Source organism: Drosophila subpulchrella, unplaced genomic scaffold, assembly GCF_014743375.2.
Source record: "Drosophila subpulchrella strain 33 F10 #4 breed RU33 unplaced genomic scaffold, RU_Dsub_v1.1 Primary Assembly Seq354, whole genome shotgun sequence".
NCBI lineage: Eukaryota > Metazoa > Arthropoda > Insecta > Diptera > Drosophilidae > Drosophila > Drosophila subpulchrella.
The window spans coordinates 1,942,650-1,969,663 of NW_023665577.1; the positions used below are offsets into that span (position 1 = coordinate 1,942,650).

At 39.4% G+C, this 27,014-nt stretch overlaps 1 protein-coding gene across 3 annotated transcripts in view; it reads right to left on the reverse strand.

The window, feature by feature from the left end:
• The window catches only part of LOC119560312 (protein doublesex), a 53,801-nt gene extending 27,082 nt beyond the window's left edge, over positions 1–26,719 (reverse strand). For 2 of the 3 annotated variants that reach the window (XM_037873686.1, XM_037873688.1), the window contains exons 1-2: positions 21,093–21,661; positions 18,494–19,939 (exon numbers count right to left, since the gene is read on the reverse strand). In XM_037873686.1, coding sequence (XP_037729614.1) covers positions 18,494–19,601 — 1,108 coding nt within the window. In that variant the 5' untranslated portion in view covers positions 19,602–19,939; positions 21,093–21,661. Of the gene's footprint in view, positions 1–18,493; positions 19,940–21,092; positions 21,662–26,046 lie in introns of those variants that run through there. The other variant, XM_037873687.1, reaches the window with a different exon arrangement.
• Positions 26,720–27,014: the final 295 nt, after the last annotated feature.

The window sequence follows — 27,014 nt, forward strand, 5'->3', positions numbered from 1 at the left end:
TTTTCATAAAAACTTCACGTTCTCAAACAAGTTGTGAAGCAATTAAAGAAATTCCAATGTTCAAGAATTTTGAATTTGTTTAACTTTTGATACAGTAATTATCTTGGTTAACAACATTCATCAATTATGAATTGTGGATACGGAGAACACTACAGCTAAACAAAGGCAACGTCGCCAAAATAAGCTTCCGGTATAAAAATATATAAACAAATATAAATATTCAAGTAAGCAAAGCTGGATCATAAACTTTTCAATATTATTTCCTGTAGACCATCATTTCATATACATTTTAAATACGTTCGGTGTTGAGTGCATATAATTTTGGACATTTTGTAATTTCATATTGGGTAATTGGCCAAGAGTGGATGCCGCCGACGACGTTGGAAATTGCGCGTGAATTGCATAAAGAGCGCTCTTTTAGGTGAATTGGATGAAGGAGCCTAGAGCTCCTACCCGAGAAAATCTTCGGCGCCAAATGAAGCGTCCATCTGGCTGACATGGTTCGTTCAGAGTTAACTATAAATTATAGAGCAGATTATTCAAATGTATGAGGGCTATTTTTATTTCCGGGTCCCAACGCACGCACAACCCGCGCCGTTTTCATTTGCCAACTGCCTGCATGCCCAAACACCTTTCATGAGTGAATGTGCCAAGTAGAATCTGACATTCAAGATCAGCGGAATGCTCATATCGATTAACAGCAATGTATACGAAATAGCTAGCAATTAATAAATATTTCTAGACGCTTTTCAAATTTGCAATGCAATTTTTTGCCAACATTTTGCTTTTAATAATTTACTTTAAAGCTGTTACCTTCAGTTTAAATATCAAGAAATTAGTTCATAAAAAATGTTAGCCAGCATTCTACGTAATTTAATTTGCTTCACATAGAATAACATATGAATTTTAGTCAGAACATAAGAACATCACATTAGTTAGCTAAGCTACAACATTAAACAATCATTTATTCAATTAGTCCCTACATTTATATTAAACTCATGTTAAAAGCTTGCCAAGATTTTTAAATTTCTCACAGCAAGCGGATTGCTTGAGTGACTGTGGACTGGGAAATGGCATGGGATGCATCCCTGGCGATATATTTTGGCAGCCAGTATTCGCAGAGGATATTTTTAGCAGGCCAAAAATGAATCTGAATCGAATACATCCGTCAGCGGAACCCACCAACTGACGGGGAGAAAGGGAACCCACTTTCACTTTCAAATGCACATGTCCCACTCAGCACTTATCGTTGTTATCAGCGCTTGTGCTTGCTATTTGCCCTTTTCCATGGCTGATGATGATCGCGATAAGCGGATGGGGCTTAGGGCCTTATCGACCAGAGTTGCCAGGAGTTGCCAATATGAAGAACGTGACGCGCCGTCATTGTTGCACTTGGTACATGGAAAAAAATTATATAAAAGTTGAGTATGATTCAATTGAACGAATCAATGTTTAAAAAGTATTTATGTGCTTTGCCTTCCAAGAAAATGTCAGTCAACCTTTATGAAAGATTTTTCAAGTAAAAAATAAAGGATAGTCTTATAAATTTATTTAAGAACTGTATAAACCGTTTATACGCGGTTGATGTGTATATACAGAATTATACACGTTACTCGTAGAGTAAAAGGGCTTACTAGATTCGTCGGAAAGTATGTAACAGGTAGCAGGAAGCGTTTCCGACCCCATAAAGAAGATATATTCTTGATCAGGATAACTAGCCGTGTCGATCTAGCCATGTCCATCTATCCGTATGAACGCTGAGATCTCGGACTTTGTACTTATTATCAAAAACAATCTACATAAGTACATGCCAAAAATGATTGAAATCGGACCATTGATTAAAAAGTTTAAAAATATAATAATCAATATTATATAAGCCGTTGGGGGCGCTATAGGCTAATTGGCGCTATAGGCTAGGTTGCGCTACAGGCTAGTTAACGCTTTAGGCTAGAAGTGTTCGTGAAGAAAACAGAGTTACTTTAAGCATACCTTCATCCCTCTCGCACTCCCTTTAGCTGTGTAACGGGTATCTAATAGTCAATGCCTTCGACTAAAGGGTTTTCTCTTGTTTTACCAATAGTTCCTATGATAACTTTTTTCCATCGTTCATATGGCAGCTGTATGTTATAGTCAACTGAATAACAAAACAATTTAATTTAAAATTTAACGAAATGGGATCCAAATATGATAAAGAGCAACGAAGCTAGAATTTGTTGACATTATTTCTCCGATCCTTCCTGCTTGGCTTCTGACTAAACTTATAATACCCTCGGCTAGGGTATAACTATTTCAAGTATTGGTACCAAATAAAATAGTAGTTTTCTAAGATCTTTTCTCAGTGCATTCCTAGAAGTATTTAATTGAATTCGGGATGTGTTCGTGCTGCGTATGGTCCCGGAACCCCATTAAGCCCAATTGCCAATTGGCTCTGGCTTAAGTACATGAATGCTTGGCGAGAGAGATTTTCCTTGGCTACTGTGTAGGGCCACTAATTTCATACATCATCGGAGGGTTAGGGTTCCGAGATCCTCGGGCTCGAGCTCGGGAGGTGGTGGTAAGTCAGCGCTTTTGTCTTTGGGCTTAGCCTCCTTGGACAGACGGCAAATGCTTGCTAGACTGTGGCATCGTAAAGTTTTCCTCTTGCGCTTTTTACGAGCAGCCCGAAAATCGTTCACGTCAACGTTGACGGTTGATGATGACGACCCAAGTCGAACAACTACAACGACAACTGCGGCAAACATATTTATTTGGCTTTGCCCGCAAGGTTTTTGGCACTCGTAAAATTAAGAATGAAAAGGGCCAAAACAAAAATTTTCCAAACAGCGTGGATTTCTTTTCTTCCGAGTTTTCCCCCAACTTGGTTTTTACTGCCGCCCGTTACATTCGCGTTAATTGCTGTGACTGTGATATAAATCAGTTGATATGACGCCCGTGTCCTTTCAACTTTAGATACATCATGTGAAGGGCCCTGCCCGAAAATTGATTTTCGGTTCAACCCCCAAGTAAATTTTGAAAATCTCCTTTAATGTATGCGGTAAATAACGTGTATTTGCTTTGATCTTTAAATGGATTAAGATTGAAAATTTTGTCTAGCAAGCAAAATAAGTCATGATCAAAGTGGCTTTGCACTTATCACAATATTAAGTTTCCAGACAACACGTTTATAACATTATTAAAATAAGTAATATAAATATTACCTTTAATTGTCTTTGCTTTAGCCATATTTTAATAAAACAATTCATAGACAGACCATTAACCTTATAGAAATGTAGAGTAGCCAAAATTTTAATATATTTTGTTTAACTAAGAATTCTTTTAAATTTCAAAAAAGCTATTCTAAAATTCAAAGACAAAAGTGCGTTTAAAACACTATAAATTTTGTTTGCCAGAAATAAATGAGCACATAATTTTTATTTAATAGTCTTTTTATAAGCTTTGTTCGCCGTGAACGAACACCAACTGAACTAAGTTTCTCATTGGACTAAGCAGCACACCTAGATAAACCCCACAGAATTTGCATGCCAAATTCTTCTTATTAAGATAAATATGTATTTTTATGTATCCCCATTCGTGTGCACTGCGAATAGAGGTAAATTCTTGCGCAATTGAAGCGACAAAAAATCGTAAAGTTAATGAATCAATTAAAGCGAAAAACACTGTGCTGCGGGCGTTTCACAAACCAGATTCGGATTTTGCATGGATATGAGAATAAAATCGAAATTTATTGTGCGTCAATTGAGTGATAGGCAACATGTTATTCGAATTAAGAAACCTGCCTAATTGTCAAACGGTTGTGGCCAGAGCGGCTGTATGTTTTTTAAATATTTTAATAGCGTTGGCCAGTCAGTTGCATTTAGCAATTAGCGAAAGAATTGAACAAAGTGCACAATTTGCATGTAAGCCATTAAAATAAATATATTGAATTATTGCCCGGCAATTGGTGAGTGGCAAATGGCACGTGGGGAGGTGGCATTAAATATTGAGCATACGCCGTGATGGCCATAAATCAGGGTGCAGAGATACAAAGCCATGGCTGCGGGCGGATTGTCATAAATCCAGGCTAGTCTCAAGACAATTAACGGTATAATTATATCTGCCGAGCATAATTGGATAATTTTGTTGCATCTCTCGAAATTTGTCCCGAGGCTTGTCCAATGAGCAGGGCCCATAAATCATGCCTGCGATTGTGCCTTTCCCATAAATAAACCAGCTAAATTACTCGAAAAATGTGGATCTGTCTAAGACATTCTCGGCACTTAATGTTTCATTTAAATAAGCACTCGGCCAGCGTACGGTGGGCGGTCGAGCATAAATGCATTGGGAAAATGCCATTTTCATTGCGCACTTTCTGTTGCCAAGGAGGCCCGTCGCAAACAATCGAGAGAAACTCGTGTGGCTTTCGAGCAGTGAGACCCACTGCAGTTTTCCCCGCCGAGAGCGTAGGAAATGCACTTCGAGAGTGCATTTGTTTGCGATTACGCCAACAAATTGCTTACACGTGCCGAATGTCGTGGCCGGGGACGGGTCGGGGCTGGGGCCCCAACTATACCTATAGTCACAGCTATATCTATACTATATCTGCGGCCGAGAGAGCGGATTCGAGAGCCAGACAGCTGTGGGTGCCCGCTGGTGTGCGTACTATATGTCTGCCATAAACAAATGCATTTGACTTTGCCTTCACACCGCACTCACACGCGCACAAAGTGCAGTGCTAGTTTCTTGTGTGCTCAAAGCCAACTGTTTTATTTCAATCCCGTCCCTGGCTTATTCCAATTTATTGGCCAATAATGTGTCTTTTTAGTGGGTCCAGACTTACAGAATTTACATTGCAAAGGTGGGATAAAAATTGTTGCAATGGTGAAAAGTAAAAGACTAGAAATGTATTATTTATATATTTTGTAATATTTCAATTTTTAAACCTATTATGAGTTCATGATTTATTTCTATCCCGTCACTGGCTTATTCCATTTTATTGGCCAATAATGCGTCTTTTTAGTGGGTCCAGATTTATAGAACTTACAAAGAAAAAGTGGAATAAAAAATTGTTACAATGGGAAAATGTAAAATGTAGCACGCAAAAACAAGAAATGTATTATTTGGAGAATTGATTATTTTTATTTCTAAAACCTGCTTTAAAATGGGATACAAATGTTAAGAGGCTTTAACTTTTATTCTTACTTTAATTTTTCAAAATATTACTAATAAGTACCAAAATTTCAGATGACCATGGCTTGTGCGTCTAAAAGCATTAATGATTGCCAATTTGATTCTGAATCCCCGCCCATCAGATAGTACCATCAAAGCGGAATGCCACTCTGAAAAATGCTGAATATAATTTTTATGGTGAGGTGGGTGGTTAGGGCGATGAAACTTTTAATGCTCTCACATATCTGAAAATGTTTGTTTTATTTTTCCCTGGTCACTGCAAAGTGGGCAAGGAATCTCCCGTCATCGTCTGTGGTCAATTTTAGCGCCTGTCGACAGCGGGTAAATAAATTTCCCCCAGCTCAGACGTGTCTGCAGTGCCCCTGATAGAGATTCCTCACCCAGTATTTCCCACCCGTACCCCTACCAAACTGTCCACTACGTGCCCCTGTTGGCCTTATAATTTGAGATGTATTGAACAAGTCGGTTGTAGTGTGTTTGGGATGATAAATTGACAAGCTGATAAAAAGGTTCTGGAAAAACAATGAGAGGTCGCCTCTACAGTGGGTTGAGTTTAGTTGATTTTCTCCAAGTTGGCACTCAAGAGTGCCACCGTCGATGATTTAAATAGCTGAACGACATGGACAATTTGTACATTCGACTAATTTGCTAATATTCCTTCGCCTTGCGAATTTATTTTTATACCTACAAGTTGTTACAACTGCTGAAATTGCTGAAATGTTAATGGAGAGTCTGTGGCCTGGGCTCATTAAAATCCATGACCGCGCTCGTAAATTTCGAGCGCAACACTCTGTGGGGCGGCGAAATTGAAATTACAAAATAAATCGCACCGTCTTTATAGTTGTCTGGTATATAGTAGTCTTGGCCAGGAATTTGTTGGAAAATTAAATTAATTGGCTCGTGGACAGGCTGTCAGAAGTTTTGACACAAAAAGTATGTCACATATACCGATTTAAAAATATGAATAATTTAAAAATTTATTTAATTTGATATAAGCAAGAAATGACTAATTAATGATATAAATTATAGGACATATGAATAAAACAATGTATTTTAATTGCGGATATCGATATCTTTTATGGATGTCAGCGAGTAATATTAATAATCTTTTTAATTGATCAAATTAAAAGTACATTCCTTTTAAAATAACATTTATTACACATAGTGAGTGGTTTTTAATGGGCATCGTTAAAAATTTAATTTACATCTTGTGAGACATTGCTCGAACCTAATCTCAAATATAGTGACTATCACTTATTAAGCCGATTATATGCATTTTAAAATGTAACAGTTGTGCGAACATATCACATATCCATAAAATTCCCACTGAGTAATCAAAACTATAGGCAGTTTGATTTGAAAAATTTGCTAAACAAAACTGACCAGTTCGATATAATTTCAATTTCAAATATGAAATGTTTTCACTTTTCCTCACTCGACTGCCTTGGTTTTTGCTAGTGGGGACTGAACTGCCCCACGTGCCAACCCTTGGCCATGTGTGTTTGTGCATCGGTAGCGGAATGGGGGTTTGTTGAAATGCAAATACCCCAGTCAGAACTGTTATATATACATATATATATAGATATAAACACTTCGATATGAATAAGCAATGCAGTGGAAACTAATTCAAGTTCAAGGTGAATTTCGCCGACGCTCGCCGCTCAGCGGATTCGATGATGATAATAGCGAAGATGATGATTCCGTTCTTTCTGCAGCTGTCAATGTTCGTCTTGCTATCCATATTATGCAATATGTTTCCATTCTCCACCCCGCGTAATTGAATGGAAATGAGCGCATATGTAGTAGAATATGGTGTGCGCCGACCGAGTAGCCAGATACTTGGGGTTCAATAACCGCTCGAAGGTTGCATAGATAAGATGTGTAAACATCGCTATGCGAGGTTCGGGTGAACCATGACCTATCATAGGATTAGTTGGAACTCTGGTATTTTTGCAATATGCTGACAAATTATTGGTAAAGCTTGTATTATTGATTGGTTTGGAAATCATTTAAATGAACAATCTACATAGGTAGATATATCTTTAAAACTATACAAACTAATACCAAGCAGATCTAGTTAAAAATGAAGTGTAGTTTAAACATAAGGGCATCCAATTGTAATGCCACAAGGTGTTTTCTTTTAAGCTACACTCACTATATACTTTTGAAACATTATCTCTTGCTATGTTGGTGATCATTATTTTATGTTCACACGCTTGACTCACAAGGATTTGGAATTCCCAGTATTGGTTTGACCGGCAGCTTGAACCCTACCTAGGGGATTGCCAAGATATGACATAAAATCTAAATGGCAACGCTTTAAAATTAAATCCCAACATCATTTCGCAGGCAATCACAAAAGCCACAAGCAGAGCTAATTAAATTATTTTGCCAAGATGTATAGCGAACCTCGGGGAAGTGGCGATCGGCGGTTGAGGACCCACCGGCTTAGGGTGATATTACGCTTCCATCTCCATGTTCATCTTCGTCTTCATGGATCTCCATCTCCATTGCCATCTGTTTGCTGCGCATTTCATGAAATTACGCGCTGTTAAAATCAACTTAAAAAGACTCCACGTAGTTTTATGTTTTTCCTCTCCAGCCAACGAACAAAAAACAAAGTTGTAAATTATAATTTTATGTTTGAAATCTCAAACCAATAATGTGGAGCCGCAAGAGTCTGCGAAAGGGTAACCAATTGGCAAGGGGCATGTGATCTACGACCCTGAGAGATATGTGGTCTGCATTGGACTCATGTTGAAAATCAAGATTCGGCTAAGTAAATTATTAATCGGCACACAATGTGTGTATACATGCCAATACACTGCAGAAAAACAAAAACCATATGTGTGAGAAAACCGATTAAGAAATTAAATCAACAATAATCAGATATTTAGGTCACTGTTTCGAAACCGTTTAAGATGTTATTTAAAATTGTTTAAAATTGTTATGATTTTTACACTAAAATATTAACGATACTTTTTAAAGAGTGCTAATATTTGTAAGGCATTTAGATTACATTGACTGGGATTTTAAATTTGTAAAATAATATTAAGGACTTATCTATACAATTATCATTTACAAAAAGCAATGATATTTAAGGGTTATTTCGTAGATTTCATAGACATTTCCCAATAAAGCTTTGTCTTGGACTTTGGAGATACTTTTTTTCAGTGCTCGACTTAGTCGTAAGTCGTAAAGAACCTTACAAAAATATTGTAGAAATTGAGCAAAACATCGTAAAAGAAACTCAGCTCAGGCCGCTGCAACTCAGCGGCGCGCAGCTCATTAAATGCGTCTGCGCAACGTAATTTGCCTTTGAGGCGCGCACGTTTCCAACGTTAAGTTCCTGCGCAGGTTCCCGACATATTCCCCGTATCGTTACACCCCATATACCCTCCATATATACCTCCCTATACTTGCAAGACTCACTCACACATCGGCGTACACCCTATACGTTTACGACACAGCGCGACATTTACAACTTTGATGCCCAGGAACGAGATGCAAAAAATGTTTTAGAATTGTAAAAATGTTGAAAATAAATTAAAAATGTGCTAAAAATTTCGAGCAGTCGGTAAGAGGAGGAAAGTGGGTACAGGCACGGCCACTTTTATGAGCCTCTTTGCGAGCATTTTGGTGCTAGTTAATAGCTCCTATATATATGCGGGAATAAATGCGTGTGGGCGAGGCCGAAGCTTTGCCATCGTTTCGAATTTAATGAAGGCAACAAAAACCGATTTTCAAATGGGTCTGAATACATGAGTTCTAGTTTAATGCATTAAGAACTTCTTAGGCCAAGGGGGAGACTATTCATTAGGACTTCCTTATTAAGGGAAGGTATTTTCAAGGCGGCATTAAAAAGATTGGGATATTTTGGAATGATTGACTGCTTCTTTATTTTAAGGAATCGATCTAAGCTGATAGTTAAGTTTACTATCCCCAGATAAACATAGTGGTAAAGAACCTTAAGCATGCGAAATAAAAAAGCACTATTTCTTATATTTTGAGGGTCGAACTTATAGGAGTATAAAAAATCGTGGGTATGAAGATCTTAATTGTACTTGACTTAAATAATATTATAATATATTGAACTGGCAGTCAAATTTACTATCCTTACAGATAAGCATAGATTTAAGTAGTAAAAAACCTTTAGCATGCGAAATAAAAAAATAATATTTTTTATATTTCAACGCTTCAAATTATAGGGGACTAAAGAATTTTAGGTATGTATGTAGATCTTAATTGTGCTTAATTAATATAATATTATATCTACTTTGACTTGGCTCTATAGGTGAAACAATCTAATTTAGCCCAAATAGTATTTTATGATCTATCAACCTTCATATCATGCAAGTTGAGTTTGACATCATATCCATATCCTATCTAAATCATCTTTCGATGTGACAGGAAGCGCCACATCCATTAAAACTGTTTATGCACAAATGTAATTTATTCACTCCCAGTTTAAATGCTCGAGTTTGCCCGCCACAATTTAGCGGCTATTTACGACTTCTCAGCCAAGCATTCACACTTGGACCAGAACTGACCAGACTTGGAGGCCACTAATCCGGCTGGAAGAGCAGGTATCCCCGCGTGTTCACTGGTCAGTATCCATTAATGTAAATCAACGTGTGCAATTTCGTTTTCAATGCAACAAGCGGGGGAATTCGGTCTTTTTTCGCCCAGCCGCTGAATTGGCTTAAAATTGAAATGGCAACAAGTTTTTAATGAAGTGAATGGGGTGCACCGGAGTCCAAATTGTTGGACTTCTGATAGACAAGGGCGGTGGAGGTGGAGGCGCCTGCGAGTGACAGAATGGTCGCGTGTTGAGGGCGTTGGTCGGCTGTCCGCCGGCGACCGAGAACCGTGGTTTGTCTGTGGCCGAATATGCAAATTCACATGTTTACTTTAATGGCCATCGACATGCTCCACGTTGTCGGGGCTCCTGGCCATGGCCTATCAATCATTGATTTCTGGACATTAAAGACCGTATTCAAGACGAAATAAAGTCGTTTAGCCGGACGCCTTCAGTCAGGTCAAGATTCGCGCCGTGCATCAATCAGTCTTTATGTTTTTGGCCAACGATCCGATACCGGTTAGACCAGCCTGGAGCCTTGGCGCTGCAGATGCAGATACATTTCAAGCAATCCAGAGATAATATCGAACATGACCAAACAAAGGTGTGTGCGCCTGCTATGATTACATCCCATTGCGGGCGCCCAGCCCCTTGGTTTGATTTGGTAATTTATGAATTCGATGATCTGGCATATGGCATACCAAACGACCATCATTCGGCACAATTAGCCGGCAAAGGAAGTGCAATGGCATCGGCGTAACCAGAGGAGGTGGACCAAACAAATGGCTAAGTGGCATGGCGAACATGTTCTCTTATGTGCGAAGTGGCTGAGAACAATGCATACTAATGAAGGAGGGCTGGGTCGCAATCAGTTAGTTTTTCGCATTCAGTTCGTACATTTTAACCCTATTGGGCGGATCTAAATTAAGATTAGTTGGTAAAGTGCATTTGAAATTTATGAAATTCTGTGAGTTGAGCAGCCGTGACGGTACTCCAAAATATTTTACAAATTCACCCAATAAAGAGCAATATAAATACAAAATCTAATTTAATAATTTGCATATTTTGATGATATTTCCTGCTCTTTACAGGCAATTGCCAAAGTGCAAATAGGTTGAACGAATCACAAACTGCAGTCAATCGAACAGGAGCACTGAAACAAATGACTACACAGAGGGAAATATTCAAGTACATTGTTCTTGAATTGAGAACATTCGTTCTTAAAAACCGTGTAAGTACAATTTGGTGTCAATGTTTTGAGTATCAGAACGAAATGGTGAGAAAACAAAGATTAAATTAAGTTTATTTAACAACTTTTTAATAAGTATACACTACTGACCGGATTAAAAGTTTAGTTGTTAACATATACAATGTAAATACCGCCATTTTAACTTGATTCAAGGACAATGAAAACATTTTCAAGTTCAAAAATTTCGTTTTATTTTTAAGAACATTTTCAACTCAGATGGGAACGTTAGAATTCTCTCTGTGTATAAGTCTTTTATTGTTCTTGCTATCTTTTTTTATATCGACTAATTGGACCTTATTCAGTATCATATGAATTTCTAATAAAATTCTAAAAACATGGTTAAATTATTCGTTTGCAATATTAAATTTATTTATCCTCTGCTCGAAATAAAATGTATCTAAGAGCATTTTTTGCTGTGCATGAGGTGAGTCCCTTATTCATTTCGCTCATTGGTTTCGGCACGTATAATGTTGCTGTTGACATTCCGCTTAAAATAAAGATGTACTTTATGCGAAGCAGCTTGAATTTCGATCACTTGGAAACCGGTTTCCCCTGCGGCCTGTAGTCAGCTGATCAATGTAACTATTTATGCAGCTAACTGTTTGCCCCGATCTTTGTATAGCCAACAGGCTAGGGAAAACTGGCTAAAACGAACTGGGCGGTTGGCTCATAAGTTCTGGAAATTATTACTGACAGTTTTGTAGCTGGAAGTTTAATTGTTGGGATATGAAACCGAATGCAAAGCGTAAGTGTGTTGAAGAAGGGGTAAAAGATAGGAGTATAGGGAAGCGTGAAGAACGTTGAACTTGTTTAAGATCACTTTAGCATTCAGTGAATAAAAACAGTTTTATGGCTAAATAGGTTACTTTTACTGCATGCTTTTAATTACTTTGTTTTGCATAAATAAAAATCTAAATTTTAAATACGCGAATAAAGAAAGCCCATGGGGTATACTAAAGGAAAATTAAACATAAATACATAATACAGTTTGTACTTTGTTTGATTAATCTTAATCTCACTTTATGGAATGCATTTGGCTTTATTTACGTGATTTATATTTGAAAAATATATGTGGCTTATTAAATATTTATAGATTGAAAACCAATGAAAGCCATATTTTTAGGAAATTCTTAAGTATTTAAACACATACCATTATATTAAATTGGTGCCTTTAAATAAAAAATATGTTCTAGACATTCAATTAAAAAAGAATTTCTAAAAAATGTAAATCAATGCGAATTAAATGTCTGCTTTTTACCTCTTTATGCTCACATACTCATTTTCCACATCTTTTTTGTTGCACTGACTGGTTGTTTGCTTTTCTAATTAAACCACCCTGTTTCTAAATCGCAGATTGGGCAATCAATCCCCGAAGATTATATCATTTGCAGGCACAAACCTCTTCCGATTTAGCAATTGATAACTGCTAGCACACATCCGCAAAAGACCATAAATCATTTTCGCCGGCGGCAAGACCAATCACACACTCGGATTATAAAGTAAGTTCTTAGCACCTTTGGGCAGATGCCTGCCATAAATCTGCGAGTGCTTTGCTCGGCCGATCCGAAATTCCAGTTCGGAGTGAGAGTACTCGCACTCATTTCAATCTGCCCCAGGGGAGGGGCAGGTTGCAACTAGCGATGCAGCGAACAATGCCTGCCCCAAGCCGAATCATAAATTGCGTGTCTGTGGAAATGTAAACAGAGTCAAGTCGAAGGCAACCCGAGACGGCGACCGATAACTAAGTGGCAACAGAAAGTCCCAGTGCCAGGGCCCCAATCTTTCGGGGGGTCCAACATTGTTGTTTTAAGCAGTGCCTCGCATGCAGCTACACCATTTGCAGCAACACAATTTTATATGTAATGCTGCTTAGCCGGCTTCATAAATATTTAATAAATTTAATAAATTGAGTGGCAAAGAATCCAGCCCGGAGGAACAATTATGTGAAGTACCTTGCTATTTTAATAATACGAATAAAAGAAGGAGGCGGGATGAACCATCCTGCTCAATCTTCTTGATCTTGTCAATACGGCAAACGTAATTACATTTAATGCGTTCGGAATGCATTTTCTTTGCTATAATGATAAATGACTCTGTTTTCGTGATTGGAAGCTCCTCCTCAAACGATAGCACGCGTTTCACAAAGAAAAACCCACTCAAAAACTAAACTAAACCTACTATGTTATTCAAAAACAATCTTGTTAAAATATATAGCGGTAAAGAAAAAAATGATTAAAATGTTGAATGAAAGTCAATCTTTGAATGAATTTAAGTTTAAGCCGAGTACCTCTACCAATCCAAATTTTGTACCATGCACAACATATATTTATTGGTAACGTTCTTAAACACCATAATTTAACTCACTTAAAAGGCCGTTGAAACTCACACATGCTAATTTAGTATTTTTTCTTGGGGTCCTTTTCAAGGCTTCAGAAACTTTAAACCTGAGTAAAAAACGACTGCGAAATTTGAGGCCCGCATTCTGTCAAGCCAGTGCTTAATTAATTATTTTCATTTTTTTTTACAAAAATTTAATATTTTGAATGATGTGAGAAAATAAAATTAAGCAGAAGAGGTGTGTCGAGCGAACATTTTTGTTTCGTTCATGGATTTTATATTTTTGAAAATACTCTTATAACCCCTAATTTAAGTCACTTATAAAGCCGTGGAAACTTCACACATGCTAATTTAGTTTTTTTGGGGGTCCGCTTTCACGGCTTCAGAAATATTAAGCCTGTGTAAAAACCAAGTGCGAAATTTAATGGCCCGCATTTCGGAAATGCACCTCAATTGAATGCATCGGGGCCTAGAACTTGGGCTAAAAAGGGGGTTTGGTTTTGCTGAGAGCCCTCTAATTGGTGCCCTCTGGATGATAGCTGATTATGCCTGTACTCCGATGCAAATGACTTTAGCAGGTTGTAAATACCGCCAACAAGGAATGCTTAAGCTTATTAGCCCTATACCTCCATCAGCTGCAGCTGCCGCGTGTTTAGGGCCACTCTAAAGGGTCCAGAGGCCAGTCGGCGAACTTCGACTACACTAATTTTCTGCTCGTAAAAACCACTTTAATTGCGAAAAAAGAAAACCATATTTTTATTGTTCGTGCTGCAAAAAAAAGTATTTTGTGGTCTGTTCCCGGCTAGATTCTGGCCATATAATTAAGCTCCATTCCGGGCGAATGTAATCCCGACTTGGCGTAGTCCGCCAGCCAGCCCGATCCATCGCGAACAAAGTCCGGCGAAGAGTATTAAAAGTAATGCCAACATATTAACTGGAAATCTCGTAAATTATCCAACCAAATGACCTGTCAAAGCTGCCAAGCGCTGCTCCCGAGCGCATTTCTCAAATATGAGAAATAATAAAAATGCAAACTACGCTCTTCGGCTGGAAGCCGGCAAATGCGAGTGTGCGGGCCATTTGAAACGAAATCGAAAACAAAATCGGGCAGAATGTATGAGCCCACAATATATATTCCTACCAAAAATACATTTTACAACTTTATTTTACGAGCGCAGCAAAGTTTTTGTTTTTTGCCGGGGGTTTTTCAGCCGAATTGGCGGCACTAAATGTTCTAGACAGACAACTGAGAGATGGTCTTTGGGTCTGCGGGACTTTGGGACTTTGGGCCTGGCCAGGAGCGCTGCCTGTCTTAAGAGCCCGAAATTAGCACTGGCCATTAAATTAATTAACTGAAGTCGAAGTTTATCGATTGCCGGTCATGGTTACCTTGACTTTGTGGGCTCGCCACCAGGGTCTGATTCTTATCGAGTCTCAAGCCTTTCGAATTTTACGTCTTTCCATTTTTATATTTTTATTAAAAGTTAAGAAGTTATTCTACATTTTAATGCCATGACTGTTTTTATATCCTGAGCTTGTTTAAATAATGTATGTTTTAGGTTAATTGTGTCCTTATGCATCTTTAATGCGATTTGGTATCAACATAAAGTGTGTTTTGCAATCACTTATTTTTTAATTTTCAGAATTTAATATTTGCAGACAGGGAAGGGTATTTAACATGTTGAAAGAATTTAATTGAAGCTTAATAACATTTGTATCCTTTGCTTCTAATATAAAAGATATTTAATTTAATTCTGGAGACATTTTTAAACGATATATGTAGGGTCCACTGACCTGGATAATATTATTGAAGTTTAAGATACATAATTTAGCTTAGATATATATAGTCCTGACTTACAAAATTATCTATTTTCCTTTAAAGACACCTCCCAATCTAAAACCTCTTGTAGTTTGCAGTCTAATGGCAGTTTAAATCAATGACTGTTTAACCAGATGTTTAAAATGCACTAATCGAATTAAAGTGACCTTAGCCTGGTGTTTTTTAAATTATCTTGAATGTAGAAAAGCCTTAAGCGTAGAGTTATAGATTGTTCTACAATATTGGCACTCAACCATTATCGGTGGGCTATGATACCCATCAGAATTAATGACAAAATGATACCCCTGGTGCTGGAACAAGTGCTGCAAGAACCGGGCATCCAGGACAGAGTGCCAAGTGTGTAACCTCGCGTCTGGAGGTGACTCGCGGCCCGCGTGACTAATTCCGGAGTCGGACAGCGCCAGTGTGGGCAGCAGCAACGGGCCAAACTAATGAGCCGTCCGACTCGTTTTGGGGGGACTAGGAAAATCTGCAACAAAGTTGCAGCGAGAAAACTCGATCTCGGTTCCTGTTTGAAGACGGGTTATTTAACTCCCGGCCGGCGATCGAGATTACGAATAAGTTTACACGTTTGTAGACATCGGGGCCACAACCTGGCTACTGGAGACACAGACACTCGAGGAACTGAATCGGTGGAGCTTCAAGACCTGGAAGAGCCTGAAGAGCTGGAGCGGTGTTCAATTGATTGACGAACTGCCTGCAGTTGACAGACATCGGTTGTATTGTCTGCACTTATGCTAAACGATCGCCGTAATGCCGATCCATGTCTGGCTGCCATTACGCGCTGATAATATGCATAAAGCAGTCATCGGCGAGTGGAAAATGCAACTGTGAATAAGTTTCATGCCTGCTTAGCAGTTTGATGGATGGTCTTGTTGGATTGGCCCGACAGCTCCGCTTGTAATTGTCCGAAGATTATGCTGCATTTGTATGCCGCGTTGTGTGCCGAGATGCAATTAGGGGAACGTGTTCAGCCGAGCGTTGGATGGTCCTCATAGCACCTGATTCGAGGGATTCGGATTCGGATTCGGAATCCACACCCCTAGACGGAATTCAGCCGCTAATGAGCTTTAATACCAGTGACTCCATTCTTAGTTCTTGGGAACTACGATCATAAATGCTACTCCGAAGGAATCAACGGATAAAGTTATAGCTTGCTTAAGAAAGGGAATTATTCATAAGCGGTCGTTTTTCTTCATTTATCCGTGTCTACAAGATTAAATGGCATAGACTTAGGTACTATATTTCACTAGCACTGAGGGTGTAGCTATCTCAATAATCCAAAATGAATACATGTTAGTCCTTAGTCATGCTAAGTTCTTATGCAAACTATATTTCAAGATTAAATGATTAAAATTCGTTTTGTTTTATAACTCTTAAATTAAAAGTTATGCATCGACTTTAGCTTGAATTTGTAAAATATTCCATCCTAAAATACTCTTTAATTTATGCTGAGTTTACTTATCTGCTTAAGAGTATCGCGAATATGAATAATGAAGTAAATGGCATGTTTCCCACACATAAATAAGGCTTAACTGCTTTAGGATCAGCCGATCAAATCACTTAATAAAGAAAAGGCGGCAATGGTGCCTTCAGGTGTCAACTGTTGACAGCTTGGTCTACCCATGTTAATTGATTGTTTCATGCACCGTCACCGACGGCACAATGCCTGTCCTGCCAAGCATTTCCAAGTTGGTTCGTGCAGGGCTAAGTCTCACTATTCTGTATTTTAAGGACTGTAGGTGAACAGTTTAGAAGAATGCTTTTTACCTCCTAAATTAAGCATGTTAATTATGTTTATCTGGGAAAACAAACTCTAGTGGCAATCAACAAATTGAATTACCCTCGATTGCTTGGAATATTTTAATTCCTTTTAGGCCAACTAAAAATTCTTATGATTCTGAATGCATCTTTTAAATGATTGTTACTACGTAAAAAAGTGTATAACCTAATATTTTAAAATAACTATTACGAAAATTAAAAAAAAATTATTGTTTAATCAAAATATTCTTAAGGTATTCTTATAGGCATTTTACTTGAAATTAATTCAAATTGGTAGGATTAAATGGTTGAATATGTTCACCATGGGTATCGATTAGTCGAAAGCGTTCGCATTAGCATTCCTGCTCGCTTCTTTTGTTATTTACTAGTCTGGGCCCCGAGAACAACAACAACTTGATTAGGCCTTCTGTCGGAGGCGTCTCTGCCCCAGATGCCCATAGTACGTGCCGCGACGCCGCGTGGTTTCATGGATCTGTCCTCGTTGCTCCCAGCGGCGGCATTTGCGGCCTATAATTAGGTGGCAATCATTTAGAGGCGCGAGATGCACGGCCACTCCTTGCCAGACTCCTCTGTGTGGCTAGGGCCAGGATGGAAATGCTGTGCAATCTTCTTTGTGCTTTCATTTCATTTTCAATTTTCCCTCTGCACTTTACTAAATGAGCCATAAATATGGCTAGATACTTGCTAAGATCACAGATTAGGCAAGTTTCACGATTCATCATACAATCTTTGGACCCATGCAATAGAGTGTCTTTACATGACAGAAACAACCACAGACAACATGACCCTAATTAATTATAATGGACCACAACAAGATTACTCACAGTCGGGACTTTACTTAAGCGAAGAACTAATATCATTAAATATACTTAAATTGATTTTAATACGTTGTACTTTATTTTGAATAACGTTCCTTTTAGTATAAATGCTTTTGCTTTCCCCTCAGCGGAATACAAAAGTTGTTTACCGTATTTTTATATTATTAAAAAACTCGGTTGAGCAAAGAGAATAACGAACTTTTTAGGGTATTATTTTGAAAATCACCAATAAATATTACTGTTTGATCTGGTCAAAAACAAAACGTTACATAAATTATAAAAGAGCAGACTGATCCCTTCGTCCAAACTACAATTTATAAATTAAATAATAACCCTTCCACATCTACTCCCTTCTTTAGATTCTCAGGAACTCCAACATTCAAATGGGAATTCAAACGACACAAGGGATGAAGTTAATTTTTGACTAATATTTTTATTACACTGATAGGGTGATCATTATAAATATAAATACTATCCAAATTATTATTATTATCTGTTCAGTAATCAGTTGAAATTTTCAACTTGAATGTAATTTAGAATTTTTCTATATACTTGTACATAGATCATGCGTGGAAACACTGGGGGATAGATTCCCCCACTCGGGTAAAAAATGTATATGTAATATGTATTATATTCCAAAATTGTGATTTCTACTCAACAATATTTTTGTATATCCCCACAAAACCAAATAATGGACTTAAATGTATTTAAAAAGCACTCACCCAAGGGCACATTGGCGCCATTCTTGCGATTGACGGAAACTGAGATCGGCAAAATGGCGGCGCCGGAAGTGGATGATGGCGAGGGCGAGGACGAGTCGCAGGAGCCCTCCAGCGATTGGGCGGGCGTTGGCACCGTGCTCATGTGATGGTCGGCACTGGTGATCACCGAGGTGCCCGAGGACCTTCCTCCTGCTGCCCCGCCGCCCGAGCTGGCTGCACCACCTCCTCCTCCTCCACCTCCACCTGCACCTCCTCCTCCTCCTCCCCCTCCATTGCTATTGCTGGAGCCGTTGCTCGAGGTGGCCGGTGCGGCGTTGCTGGAACTGGCCGCTCCTCCGCCGGAGCTGCTGCTGGCCGGACCCACACTTCCGCCATGCTCGCTGTGCGGCGGCGATCGCAGCGCGGTGTGCTGCGGTGGCGCCTGCTGATGCGGATGTGGGTGGTGGTGCTGGTGGTGGTGGTGGTTGTGCGAGTGTGGGTGGCTCTGGTGCTGGTGCTGGGCCACCGAGGCGGCTGCGGCGGCCGCCATGTGGACGTGGTGCGCATGGGCGTGGCCATGGAGGCTGGAGGCGGCCGCGGAGGAGCCCCCGAGATGGGAGGCCGGAGCCGACGGAGCTGCTGCTGCGGCTGCTGCTGCCGCAGCGGCCTGCTGGTGGTGCAGGACGTGTCCATGATGCGAGTGGTGTCCGTGGGCGTGATGGGCATGCACATGGTGGGCGTGGACGTGGGCGGGAGCAGCGGCATGGTGGTGGTGGCTCAGCAGGGTTGTGGTGGCCGTTCCCGAGGGCGGCACCTCGTGCATGTGCAGCGCCCGCTGCTCGTCCTGCGCCTGGGCTCGTCTCAAGGCCGTTTGCAGGGCCATCACCCGCTGGCGATCCGCCGTCAGGCGGCACTTCTCGCAAGTGCAGTAGCGGAACTTGCAGTACCGCTTGTGTCCCTTCAGGGTGATCTTCAGGCCGTGGTTGCGGCAGCGGGCGCAGTTGGGCGGCGTCCTGGGCGAAATGGAACTCCCGCTGGAGCTGGAGGCCCCCCCGCACACGTCGTTCTTCGAGTCGATCATGTCCGAGTCGGACATTGTGTCGCTGTTCCAGTTCTCCTCCGAAACCATGTCTGCTGCTTCTGGTATCCTTGATAAAAGTTCGAGTGTCTTAGTTTACTTTCCCGTGTTTTAAGCTAATTTAAAAAGCATTTTCTGCAATCGATTACTAAGTGTTTCTGGTTAAATCACTGGGATTGTTAGTTATTTAACATTCAAGAGTGTATATTAATAAAACTTGTCTTATTTGGGAGCTTTAAGTATTAACGTTGCGATTAAATCTGAATTTGATTATGGATAAGTTTCGGTATTTATGTTTATGTAGATATTTGTCTGTAGATTACTGAGAAATATAAGACTTTAGGTTTCACTTTTCTGTGTTTGCTGGTTTACTTTAAATTTGTAAGCCCCTGAAAAGAAAAGATATTTACATTTGTTATAAAATGGATTGAAGAAATGTGGGAAACAAGTTAAATAGGAAATAACACATTTTCGAAGATCCGGCCTATTTTTGTACAAGTGCACTCTACTCAGCTAATGAAATTCCAATGCATTCATCTACTTCAAAGACCAGGCACAAATATTTATTTACGATTGGGAAATTGTGTTTTCCTTTGTATGCTTGACTAGCGGTAGCAAACAATTTACATTTGTATTGTTAACGCCAGAAAATGTTTGCAATATTTTTGCATACACCTCACTCCGAAATAAAAGTTTAATGAGATCAGGCGGCGAAACTTTAATTCGATTGGCCGTGGAATATTGCATGTCATAAGGGAATAAAGTAAAAATAAATATTTTGATTCGATCAGCCACGCCCCATTTACATAAGATCTCGGAGGTTAGATTATTATTGGATATTAGAAACAACTCAAAGGCGGAGTCGGATATGTAGACAGTATCTACTAGATACATTGTATTGATAGAAGTAATGAATTTGTCACAGCGTCATATAATACTGTCTCAGACAGATCTAATGGGAGAATAAAATGCTAATGGGAGAGAGTGGTATACAATTATGGCTGGCTTTTGCCTCTTTAACCTGGCAAGCTATAATTTTTACAAATTCTTTTTAACTCGGTTAATAATGTAATCATGTAATATACATTTTTAATGGGAGAGATTTTACAGGCAAACATATGATAACGAAAACTACTTTTTTCCTAATACAATTTTTGATCATGTTCATCAACTTTTCTAAAATGGGACTTCTTTCAAGAATGATACGAGTTCTGTCAAGTATAAAAAAAATATTCTTAAAAAGGCGTTTCACTCCTCGTCAATTTTTATTTTTACATAACATATCCAAATTTCTTTTAAACTAAACTATTTATATTAAAAAGCAATGTGAGCACAACTCAATTTTTTCAGGCTTCACCAAATAAAACTTTTGTATACTTTAATGAATTGAAACATTTTTTTTTAGTCCTGATAGGAATGCAAAATAAATCAACTACATTTTTAAATCACATATTAAGTTTTTGAATATTTGTTTCCATAAACTATTTTGAATTATAAGCTACGTGGTTTAAATTGCTAAAGACTTTCAATCAATCAATTTACCTGTTTAGCGAATATGTATGTTGAAAGACTTTATATTTTATTTTAAAAATACTTTTAGTAATATTCGAAAATATTATATTTTCAAACGATTTTTTTTATAAAGTTAACTTTATTTATTTTTAGGGTTTATTGATTGTGGTTAGAAATATGGTGTATTTGCCGGATTACTTTTGGTGATATAGTAGAATAAATGGTAGGCTTAGCTTTTGGAGAATTTTGCACATAGCACTTGATTTACACAATTCCAATTATACAGTCACTCCAGCTGTATGTATTTAAATATCAATGAATAGTCGTCACACAACAAACAAAAAATCACACTTTAAGTGTTGCACGATCGCGGTCGCCCTGCAAAAAGCCGCCGGTGAAACGCGCGACTGAAGAAACCGACTGCGTCCAGTCGAACGATTAAGTCGGCTACGATAGGCAACGTGCAAAAAATCAATATTTATAGGGCTGCTTAGATCTGGTATTTGGGCGTACAACTTCTCAAAAAAGTTCCGCGAGTCGCGAGCCGAGCTTTTGCTGCTGCTGCTGCTGCTGCTGACCGATCTGAAATCTTTGGCATGCACAAGGCAACTCACATTGGGCCGCAAGACGCGGATGCAAAGAACTCAAAAGCGCCGAGCACAGCGGTCGGCGAGTGCGCCAGTATTGGTGCCCGGCCCGCGGGGTGCGAGTGTGTGTGTGCGGCCGATGTTTGCCTGTGTTTGCGTGGAAGCGGGCACCGCCAACGAAACGGAACCGAAAATCGCATCGAGAGAGCAAGAGCAGCGCACCCAAACTATGGCACAGTGGCCCGAAAGTCCTTGATAATCCTGCGAAGCTTTGCTACTGCTTGAAATGTGAAACAACAGTTTTTAATCGGTTTTTGAAAGTTCAATTTTAAATTTTTGCAGTTTTATAAGAACGAAGAATTTTTAATTTTTTTTAATTTCAGTTTAATTAATATATCAAAAAGTTAATCTATTAAAATGACTTTTGATAACTTCAGGGATGTCCTAATAGAACTGTCCCCGACAGCTTAAACATGTTGGGAATTTCAGCGATCCATAAGCAGATAAGTTTGAAAAATTAGCACTTGCTTTTGTTTTATAAAAACGAAGCATTTTTGATCAATGATCATATTTCGAAAGCTATTTAAGTTCTTCATTGCCAGATTTATTAATATATCATAATGTGTATTGCTTATAACTATTTTCTGATCACTTTTAGAATATCTTAAAGGAAAGCTGTGCAGTGTACAGCCTAAACACGTTGAGAATTACAGAGAGCTAGAGGCAGATAACTTCGAAAAGCTAATAAAATCAAAGATAAGTTTTTATAATCAGCGACTAAAAATTCTAAGTACAAGCAAATCATAATCAAGGACTTTGAAATTTATGTAATTCTTCTTCAGTAATGTTTTAATCTTTATGTAACCATTTTTAAAAAAAATGTATAACAGTCTGTTAATTCGTTTAACCGAAGTGATTTGGAAAAAACAAAAGTATTGTTCTAATTTAATACTTAATGCTTGGCTTGAAAAGGGCTTGAATATTTTTGCAATGAGCCCCACGTTTTGGGTCCACTGTGCAACGTCGACGCTGCGTGCATTTGGAGAAATGTGGGGGCTGCACACCAATACACCTTCGCACTCGCACATGCAGCACACACTCGCGATGACATAGTAGTACATAGTACTAGTACATAGGCAGCCTCACACACATTGGCTGGCTCTGCGGCGTTGTTGCTTCCGTTGTCGTTGTTGTTGTCTCGTTGCTCGCTGCACTTGTGTGTAGATGTGTTAAAAAAAAGTCGCCTTGCAACTTGTCCAAGTTCGAGTTGCAGTTCGAACGCGTTGCATCGACTTTTGCTTAATTGCTTTTTGCATTTCTGCTCGCCCGCTTTGTGCTGCGAATTTTATTGCATTTGTTTTGGTTATTTCTTCGTTCTAGAAGGCGTATGAGTGATGTGCATATTTGTAGATAGCACTCGGGCATTATGGTCTTTCGGTGGCTTGTGCACCGTCCTAACAAAGGGTTTTCAAACATGACTATACAGTCGATAGCAACTACGTGGAAACGTACCAAGTGGGCTATTGGAACTGGGGTTTCGTTAAAGATATGGCCATGAAATCTGGTATATAGACCGCTTGTCTAACTAGGTTGATTATAATACTACAAGACTGAAATTGGTTGCACTTCGAGGTTTATTTTCCATATATGTACGCAATACAGGATTTAAAAGAAAAACGGGGTCATATTTAACGGCTTAAGATGTTCTTCCTTTAAGCTCTTGAAATGTCTGTATAAAATGATAAATGACTCTTCATTAAGCAGATATTAATATTCTGGACAACGAAATTTATGCATAAGAAACGTGTAATTTTAAGACCTGTATTACTTAAACGGATCTTTTATAGTGCTTAATACCAATCAAATAATTATTCTATACAGACCCTGTTATTATGTAAATTTAATTAATAATTAATTAATTTTTTCTAAGTTATTAAAGGGGTCCCTTTAAGTTTTAGTTTAAATATTTACATAAATTTTCCTTTGCCAGAATATTTTTATTAATATTTTCTGTAACTTGTTGAAAGGTGTCTATTAATTACACGTAATTCATTTTATAAATTGAATATACATTTTTTAAAACATTCGTTAGGGAATAAAAGATTCATTCTGCATGTTTTATTCCATTTTTCCTACATGGGCTGGCGTGTTTAATTCGTGTTTAATCTAATTTGCACTTAGTTTGACATTAGGGAGGCTCATTGAACTTGCCTATACATATTTACACTTAAAATGTTTGACGACTGATTAGAGCCGAGTGAAAGAGAGATAAGGGGAGAAAAAATGAGCAAAAAGAAAAGCCTTCAATAACTAAATATTTCAACCTTATTAGCTAGTTGATGTGGAGTGTTTGTCTGTCTCAATTTTAGTTGCCCTTAATTACTTATTTTCGGAGACTAAAGCGCTAATACCCTGTGTTTAAAAGGAGGGTAAATTGGGCATGAAAGATGTGCTGATAACGGGTCTCACATTTCGTGCTACCACCAGATACCCGCCCCCTTTCTTCCACCACCCTCCTCCCGGTGGCCACGTCAAAATGTTGTTACTTCGCCTCTGTGTTTTAAAAATGCACACGATCGCTTATCTTGCATGTCGCCTCTAATTTGTATTTGCGGAGAGTCCCGGAGAGAAAGAATCGCTTGGAAGAGAATGACCCGGGGCCTATCGGTAGAACGGCGATTCAATATTTGCTAATTATGTGACGGGCGACTTGGGGGGAAATGTAAAATGTCAAGGGAATCGCCTTTTTAGTCGCGAAAGGAGGAGCGGATTAAATTGATTGCAGGTGAGCATAAAAGACGCGCAGCTTGTGCAATTAATTTGTCTAAAGCGGAAGAGATCCCGATAAGAGCCCACTTCAGGTTATTAATGGGCCAAGGGCAACTTGGCGTTATAAATGGCAAACGCGCCTTAAGTCGTTTATATGATAATTGCAAGTGCGGCGCAGCTTATAAAATATATATTGAAAATGTAAAGATCATTATGACTTGCACTCAGAAAAATATATATCAAATTAATAGAAAATTCTGACTGGGATATAACATTGATAAATGTTTTGATTTAATTATCATTCGTTTCATTCCATTAAGTTATAAAACAAGAACGCTTAAGTCGACGGTCTGAGATACACGGTTATCAGCTAAAGAGAGTGCGAGGGAATGGAGATATGCAAGCAGCAAGCGACTGCTCCCAAAACTGCACACCCCGCAACAGCGCCACCTACCGTCGATTCTTTTGTTTGCTTATAACTTTCTAACGGGTGGTCCGATTTAAGCATTTGGCTGAAGATAGATATTAATATATTAAAACAAAAAACACAATCAAAACAAATCAGCTAAAAATCTTAAAAGATTTGATTTAAACTTGCGCTGTCGAAGAACCTCTAGAATTTGCATCCCAAATCCCAACTTTTTAGCTTTTATAGATGCTGAGATCTCAGTGCTCATACGGACAGACAGACACACAGACGGCAAGTGAGCCTGATCAATAACATAACGGGTATAACTACAAAATGTCTTCAGGCTATAGACCCTTTCTTCTATAGGTGCAGTTAGTTTACGCTCAGTTTCATTCATAAGAAATTAATCATGATCATTGCCATGTGCAAATTTCCTTTAATTTATACAACGTTCTTCATGTCAGTCTTCATTTAAAATTATAACAAAAAGTGAGCCTTATAACATAGTATGGGCTATCTCATGTATAATTTCTCTTCCGTATACCTCATTTCCAAGTGAAATTAAGACTTGATTATATTTTCATGAGTGTAGAACCTCCCGGATAATCGATGGTAAGCTTTTCTAGTGTCAAAAACCGGCTTGTGCTGAACTGTCTATTGAATGCGAATTCTAAGCCTTTGCTGCGTAGTCTTGGGCAAGTCGATTTCCGCATTTCGCATTTGCATATCCCTCATAACCATTCAGACTTTGGTCCAATTTGCCTTATAAGCACCCATCACTGGTCTCCGATCACCGCCCCCGCAATCGCAATTGGAATTGAAATGGCAATCGCCTGGACCGTCCTAATGGTGTCTTAGAATCCCATGGCGCTACGCGGGAGTCTACCGATTGCGGCTGTAAAACACGACCTGTTGCTCGTTTCCTGTTCAATTTGGTAGTCAAACAATGGCCCGGTCCCCTGCCCCTGCCCCTGCCCCTGCTATCCAGCCCCCCGCTGCCCCAGAGACGTCATACCGCGGTTGTAGATGGCAATCGGGGAGCGAACCTGCCGCTATCGCCATTAAGGCTTGTACACACGAGCATTTTTGTCAGGCAATTACAAGGCAGTTTGCAACGCCCCCGAAGCAGGCCGAAAAGGGTGGCAAAACGGAGGGGCAGGGGTGGGACATTTGGTAGCAGACACCGAGCGGTCATAACTATAACTCATTGTTCACTTACCGGGCACAATGACAATTGCATGCACTCGCCAAAATATCTGCGGGTCCACTCCTAGGCGCAGTATCTGTATCTGCATCTGCAATCTGCTCCCGTGCGGTGTGTTTTGCTCTTGGTTATGCAAGCAATGTGAGAGAAAATAGCACTCGGAGCGAGAGATACGGGGAGTACGTTCGCATCAGATCGGTTGGGATCGGATGCAATCGCGCAAGACCGAGACCGAGAGTGAGAGTGTGGAGCCGGTAGAATTTTGTTTTTTTTTCTTCTCACATTTGTATCTTTTATTTGTTTTCTTAAGCCGTACAAACTGTGGCCACAAACGGCATTGCTTAGCATGGCACTCGCGTTTCGACTTGTTTCCCTATAGGACCGCGCATTCTCTAGATATTTTCGGAATTTGCACTGTAACTAAAAAAACTATCGCACACAATTTCGGACTTGATTCCGCTCCAGTTCTGTTCTGTTGAGGTTCAGATAGCGATTTCGAGCACGGAACGCAGCTGAGCAGCGCGCACACGAGCGCAAAGGACGATCGGTGCCAGCAAACTGGTTGCGGGGCCACGAAGCGCTGGGCACGACCAGTACCAGTCCGACTAGCAGACCAGCGAAACCCACAGCAAGAGCCGGCGGACAGGCAGACGGACAGGCAGACGGACTTGCAGGCGGACGGGCGGACCTAAAACTGAGCATGTGTCGCTGGCACAGAGACGGGCCCACCGACTGACGTCGCCATGCTCTTGCTATTTGCACTCCGGTGCACCGCGAAAAAGAAACGATTGCGGTCGCAACCGACCCGCACGACTGCTGGATATTCTGCACATCAGAACTAGCATGGGAAAAAAAGTTTAATGTATATTAATTCGATAAAAAATAGTCCTCCATTTTTAGGTTTATTTTGAAGGTGGTTTACACTATTTATTTTATAAAAATGGTATATGACCTTATTGAGGCTGTAAATACTCGTGGAAATT